Raw genomic sequence first — 7500 nt, forward strand, 5'->3', positions numbered from 1 at the left:
GGAACTCCGAACTCAACATGAAATGAAACAGTGACTAAAATAAATCAATACCTCTTATTCGTTTTGTAGGGGAGTTTAATATGAGTAAAGAACCCGGAGATATTAAGTGGGAGATTTGCAGTTTGTAAGGGTAAACGAGTGTTGAAATTTGGATAACTTCAAATGGGTTGCCAAACTTTCACTTTATTTTTCTAACTTAGCTTACATATAGGATAAATTTTGTGGCGTTTTACCTGGGAGATTTCTGTGGAATGCTGGCTACAGGTATTCTAAGGTATGTAGCATAACCAAGACACTTACAGACTACCCTACCTGACGAAGGGAACGACACAATAATATCCAAGGGCGGACTGTACTAGCAGGGTACAACAACAACAATTAAGACATGCGGATCAAGTCTTCAGGGACTGAATTCATAATATCTAGAGAAACCAAAATTTTAGGAGTCTGTCAGATTAAAAATAAATCTTCGGATTATAAATGATTACATTTCCTAAAACGAATCGATTGGCCCTCGTTCATTGAATAAATTCAGTCCCTCAGACTTATATATAAAAACAATATCCCCCACCTGCGTGTATGTATTGATAACATAAAAAAGTGGAACACATATTCTACGAAAAAACACAGAGAAAAATTCTTTAACAATTATGACCATGCAAACGAGGGCAACAGAGAGAGGTGACAGGTAAGAGTGAGTGGAGTGGAGTGGAGTGGAGTGGAGTGGAGTTGAGTGAGTGAGAGCGAGCGAGCGAGCGAGTGAGAGAGTGAGTACCTTGCTCTGACGCGCCGGGGGAAGGACTTTCTTTCGGTGGTGGGGGAGGGTTCAGGGGAAGTGCTCGAGTCGGCGCTGTACAGCAAGTCTGAAATACCCATAACAAGCCTTTTTAGCAGCCGTGTTCGTTTGCCATTTTCGTGAGTCATCTTTCTTTTTTTTTATCCTTTTTTTTCGTTCTCTTTCCCCTCGTGTCCCCCGTAACTGTTATAAACGGGCAAGTATGGCTGGCACTGAGACTGATATTAGCATATCTTTTGTAGTATAGTCAGGCACCAACTTCTCGTCAATTTTTGCAACATATAAACAAGCGCGAAATTTTTTACTGTAATCATTTTCTATCAAAACGTCCTTATATAGTTTAGTCACTCCAAAGTACTAAAATGTATATTTTTACATTACTATATTTGTTTTCATTCATCGGATTTTTTTCCTGTCTTTAAAAACAGGACTACGATGCAAGCCACTGTAACCCGAGAGCCAAGGGGGACACCGGAGGCAGATTGACGTGAACAGCGGGGGCTAAAAATGGTGCTGTCTCTCCAGAGAGGACCATGCACGTCCTTTAGCAGAAAAGAAGGCAGCTATAAATTAGCAGGAAGGAGGGAATAAGGCGCTCAACTCCATCGAGGTCTTTGGATTTACGATCGCGAACAGCATTTTGGAATACTGAGTTTATTCCGTAATTGTCGAGCAGAACTGCATCTTCGTGGAAGAAAGCAAATTTCGCATAAATGTCCAAAGATAAGTTAATGAGTTAAGAATTTTTGGGAGAATGAATTATTTTCGTCTTTATAAAGTATTGCAGAGCCAAGACTCTCAATCTGCTCAAAAATTAATTTCAACTTTCTAGGCACATGAACCAGTTATTTAACTGCCGAATCAAAATTGTAAATTCAGATAAATATGTTTTCAAAAATTGAACTTTCTAAGAAATGCAAAGACCTAATGGAATTGAAGACATGTTCCCTTAGCTGAGTGAGACATGTAGATTTCATGTAATAAAGAAATCCAGGTGACTATCATGTTTAATACAAAAAAAAGTAAGTGTAGTGACTTTTAATCCATAATAGCAAGCGAAGGATAAAAAGCAATAAATTATTTTTTATTCGCTTTTCAAAATCTTTGGGCCTAATTGCAAAAATAAATTAATGGTTTGCCAGCATGCTTTAATATGCTGCTGAGAATTTAATGTGAAAAGACTTTAGGAGAATTTTGATGAGAAATAACTTTACCAAGTGATTAAGAGAAAACGATTAGTTTTCAATTTTTTGCTAATTCTCCTTGATTTTAGTCCGAATTTTAAAAGAATCGCCATCACGTCAACATCACTGTTTTGTTTACGCTTCCATCTTTGAGCTTTCATTCACCAACGTTGATATCTGGTAGGCGTTGATATTTGGAAACTCAAACATTACACGCGAGCTGAACGCGTCAGTGAAAGGCTACAGCAAACTAAAAAACATGTTAAACAAGAAATTAATAATGACAGTGATCCAAGTGATAGCGACACATCTCTTTAGCGTTGCCGAGTCGGAGCACATCCCTAGTGACGAAGTGTGCAGTTTCAGGCGAAAAGTGACACAAATGTCCCTGACACTAGCCTTCATTTCGGGGATCTTCTCTGTCTCGGTGGCAAAGATTTCTTTCTCTTTGGTTGTTCAATCAGCTCTATATGGCCGCAAGTTTACTGTAGGATTGACTTAACTGAATTACGAGTTTTGATCAAAACTTGTGTTCCATAAGTTAATGGGTTTTAATCGATTCTTTAAATTATAAAACCAAGAATGATTCTCTTGAAAGCTGACGTCCTATTTCAAGATACGGAGGGAATAACTATTTTTCTTTACAAATTCAATGTGATTCTAAGGTTGCGGACAAGTGCTTCGCTTCTTATCACATGATTGAAAGGCAGAAATATTTCCATAAATCAATGTCCCGTTCGTAACAAATGAACCATGATAATTTCGTTGAAATTGAAAGAATTTCCATTAATTGATATCCCATCCATAACCAATGGGTATCTTACTTTCTCTGGACTTTACAAACATGCTGAGACATTTCTAACATGATATTTGAATCTCAATTTATAGAAAATCAATTCAACCGTTAAGTTTACCAAGGACGATTTACTTTAGAGTAGCATTTAGTTTCGACTGACTTTACAGGAGCATTTGCATCCGGATACATCTGTACAATATAATATATTTTGTTCGATATTATTATAGACAGCGAATTAAATCAGCAATAAAGACAAACATGATTCTGAGTAATTAACGTCATTTTCTTACTGTATCCTTCGTATAAAATTAAAATAAACGTTCAAGTCACGTAAGTTTAAAACTGATTACCTGATCTCTAAAGTATCAAGGAACTGGTTACGGACCAAAGTGATTTTAGTTAGCGATTACAATCACTATTAGAACAAGCGTGTAATAAAAGTTAGATTTCTGTTAAACCTGATTTAAACTGACATGGAGAGAAAGAGAGAATCAACCCAGAAAAGGCTAGAACCAAGGCTATAAATATATAAATGCGAGCAGGGTATTTTTTTGGAACGAGGTCTGGACCACTGGAAAAAGTGTTTCTGGAATGTAAATAAAAAAGATATGTCAACGGGAAAAGCTTGACACCTACTGTGATGAATCCTCTGCTGGAAGGCTGGATCCCTGGAACTGTCTCTGGAATATACGGGTTCCCTGGGGTCCTTGGAGGGGGGCGGGACCCTTGTGGCCTCCCTGGAGTAAACGGGGTCCCTGGGGTCTTTGCTGGGAGGGCCTCGGGCGTAGACGGTGTGGTCCCTGATGGAAGGAATGTCGTCGAGCTGGTTGGAAGATTCTGTCCTGGAAGAAACGCCTCCGTGTTCCGTCTCGGTGTCTGAGCCCAGGGTCTCGTAGTCGTCGCCGCTGTCTGCAACGCCGCCCCGGCTGCGGCTGCGGCTGCGACTTCGTCGCTGGCCGCGACTGCGGCTGCCTCGGCGCTTCACTTCTCCATAGCCTTCAATTTTCTACGGGAGGAAACAGACAGACTTTAAAATTAACAGTTTAGTGGGATTTATTAAAAATACTTGAGGAGAGAGAGAGAGAGAGCATGTTCTACAAGGGAAAAAAACTTGAAGAAAAATGGAAGCTGTGCTTTTGAGAGAGAGAGAGAGAGAGAGAGAGAGAGAGAGAGAGGCTTATGTTCTACAAAGGGAAAAAAGTTGAAAAACTTAGAAAACGGTGCTTTTGAGAGAGAGAGAGTTAGAGAGAGAGAGAGAGCATGTTCTACAAGGGAAAAAGCTTGAAAATGGAAGTGGTACTTGAGAGAGAGAGAGAGAGAGAGAGAGAGAGAGAGAGAGAGAGAGAGAGAGAGAATGTTCTCCAAGGGAAAAAAACTGGAAAAATGGAATTCATTCTTGAGAGAGAGACACAGAGAGGCAGAGAGAGCATGTTCTACAAGGGGAAAAAACTTGAAAAATGGGATTGATTCTTGAAAGAGAGAAAGAGACAGAGAAGGAGTATATAATATTATGTTCTACAAGGGGAACAAAACTTGAAAAATGGAACTGATTCTTGAGAGAGAGAGAGAGAGAGAGAGAGAGAGAGAGAGAGAGAGAGAGAGAGTTCTGTAAGGGACGAAACTTGAAAAACGGAAACGTAAAAATTATTAGGTGCTACAGAGAAATCAGATAACTCCGCGATCAAAAGAACTTTATTAGCCAGAGAAAACAGAATAAAAAACTGGTCAAAAACACCTCATAAAATTTGCTCTCTCGACAAGGAAGGAAGTTCTGATGGGGGAGATTAGTCACGTAACACACGTCTCCTTCGCTATGCTAAAACTTTGTTCGTTTATGATCTATTTCTTTTCATGATAAAAAAAAAATGTTTTTTCTTTTGGTCACAGCCATGAAGAAGTATTTCCTGGATTTCTTGAAACCTTTCACTTCAGTAAGTTTTGTTTTTTTTTAAAGTTCAGGAGAACTGCAACGTAATTTTGTATCATAGATTAAACATGTAATTCGGTACCTTCTATGAACTATCTTGACACGTTCAAACCAGGTTAAAATACTGTATTTGAAAGAAAGAAGCCACTAATTCCGTATCAAGATGTCCGAAGCACCGTAACTCCATCTGTTTATTTGTCCGTCTCTTTTTCCCTTGGGTTTCCACCCCTTTCTGTCTAATCACTCTCATTCACTTCCCAAGTCCCAGCGCTTCACACACGTTCTCCCGGCTTTTATCATTTTGGAAACTCGCCACTGCTTCGTAATCTCTCTTCCTCTTCCCCCCCTCTCCTCCTTCTCTCTCTCTCTCTCTCTCTCTCTCTCTCTCTCTCGCTACTTGCTACCCATTCCGGAATCTCTCTCTCTCTCTCTCTTGCTATCCATTTCCTTTGGTTTCACTATTTCCAACTGCTTATCAGATAACTAAATAACTAAAACAAGGATGAAGGATGTAGACTGGCACATAGACGAGAGAGAGAGAGAGAGAGAGAGAGAGAGAGAGAGAGAGAGAGAGAGAGAGAGAGAGAATTCGATTGTTCTTCTAGTACTTATACTACAACAAAGTCTGTTTACAATGGAATGCTATAAATATTTAAACTGTGGCGTCAGACGCTAAATATCATCCATTCCATAACCAACGAACTAACCACATCCAGTGCAATAATTTTCCAGTCCTTTCTTCTAATGTTGTGACGCAAGTTTTAGTAGCCATAATCAATCAATCAATCAAATCCCTCCTCCTAGGAAAAAGACATCGTGTGATATCTTATTAACATCCAAGTCCATAAATTGGCGATTTCTTAGTATAATAGATGCCATCATTATTAAATCAGTTACTATTAGGTGGATTGATAGCAAGGTACTGAAATGTCCGTAAATGAAATGTATGATTAGATGACTGACAGAAGGTCGTTCAAATGCCCATACAGAATATGGAAAGAAGATTGATAATCAGATAATTGTCCATTTCCAAAGGCATTTGTTAACAAACTGGCTGCAGTTATTATTATTATTATTATTACTTTGGTATTTTCCAACACATCTTTGCCTAAATCTTTTTTGCAGTGTATAATTCCCGTCTTTATACCTCTGAGGACTATACCGATCACTCACAACACAAGGTACAACGAGACAGTTGTTGAAGACTCAACAGCTAATGTGAATTTCTAACCGAAATGGACTTTTTATTGCTCTACCAAAGGGCGTCTCCCTTGACACTTAATTTTTTTACAGCTTAGTTACGCGCTGTCAACTTTTCCGGAAGTTCTCTTCAGAAAATGTCTTGATTACTTTAGTGCTCTACAGTTAGATGCATGCTTGTTGTTGGCTTGTGGAATCCATCCCTCTTTACAGCAGGGATATTCTTTTGCGTATAAACACGCACGAAACACGCCAACGGATATGCGTTTGTATGTTGTATGTATGTATGTATGTATGTATGCATGTATGCAATTTATATATATATACATTTATATTATATTAATATATAATATATATATATATATATATATATATATATATATATATATATATATATATATGTATATATATACATACATACATTATATATATATATATATATATATATATATATATATATATATATTTATATATATATATATAATATTATGTCTTTTCGAATATTTCACGTGTCAGTATATGAACTCAGGATTTTATTCCCGCTCCTGTTGTTACCATGACCTTACTCCCTCACCCACAATCAACAATATTGACAGCCAAATCCAACCTTGACCGCCTCCACCGATTCACGAATGTTTTAGGCCAACTGATTTATGGCGGCCGCAAACACGCATACGGATAAGCACAATGGATTTTCCGGACCGAAATTTACTGGGGAAAAAATCGCCAGAGCATTGAAACTAAGAGTAGAAAAACTGGGTAAAAAAATTCCAAAGTGGAAAAAACAACAGAAAAAAAAATCCTCTCCGTGTATCTTTGTATATATGCCTTTCTCTTCCGGTGTAACGACTAGATTATCAGCCCGGGGAAAAAAAAACTGGAAAAAGCGAGGTTGTTTCGGACAGAAGCACAAATGACTGCAGGGAAAAAATGATCTCATGCATGGTGATTTGCATTGGTTAACTGTTGCATATTCAGCGTTGCATATGCCAGTTCACTTGATGTGCAGCAGATCGGAAATAATGCAGCCAGTACTTGTGCGTGTGTGTGCCGGAGTATATATTTTTTCAATTTTCTTTTTCATCTTTTTTTTTTTTGTGAAAGGGAGTTTCGCCGCGATGCGTTTATTTCTCATTTTCGAAAATAGAAATTGAACAGTTCACGACCGCGAGTAATATGAATGAATGTTTTATTGTAATTCCACGGAAAATTAATAACGCGTCCATAAGAATGATGGATGGTAAATGAAGAACAATCATTTATTCATTTTCAAATAAATACTTTATACATTTTTTGTGCTGTGTTTACGGGAAGGCCTTAGTTGCTTATTTACATTTTCTATCCCTGAAGTGTCATATAATTTGTTATTAATATTAGGATATTTTGTTAGAATAGTTAGATTTTTTTATCGTTTTAACGACGATTTAGCTTTATATATATTTTTCACCATAACCCCTTTTTTTCCCGTGTCAGGAGTACCTCCATTCTCCAGATTATAAATTTTTAGCCTCTCAACTGTCAGAAATTCTTTGTGAGATGAAGTTACTAACCCCACGTCCCACATCATCCTGGCAGCGACGCAGTTACCTAATTCAGT

The 7500-nt window shown here is 37.9% G+C and overlaps 1 protein-coding gene across 9 annotated transcripts in view; it reads right to left on the reverse strand.

The window, feature by feature from the left end:
- The window catches only part of LOC136849810 (cell adhesion molecule Dscam2-like), a 427710-nt gene that overhangs the window by 27243 nt on the left and 392967 nt on the right, over positions 1 to 7500 (reverse strand). For 8 of the 9 annotated variants that reach the window (XM_067123251.1, XM_067123249.1, XM_067123246.1 and 5 more), the window contains exons 31-32: positions 3413 to 3782; positions 776 to 863 (exon numbers count right to left, since the gene is read on the reverse strand). In XM_067123251.1, coding sequence (XP_066979352.1) covers positions 776 to 863; positions 3413 to 3782 — 458 coding nt within the window. The remainder of the gene's footprint in view (positions 1 to 775; positions 864 to 3412; positions 3783 to 7500) is intronic. The other variant, XM_067123248.1, reaches the window with a different exon arrangement.

Source organism: Macrobrachium rosenbergii, chromosome 21 (genome assembly GCF_040412425.1).
Source record: "Macrobrachium rosenbergii isolate ZJJX-2024 chromosome 21, ASM4041242v1, whole genome shotgun sequence".
Taxonomy (NCBI): Eukaryota; Metazoa; Arthropoda; class Malacostraca; order Decapoda; family Palaemonidae; genus Macrobrachium; species Macrobrachium rosenbergii.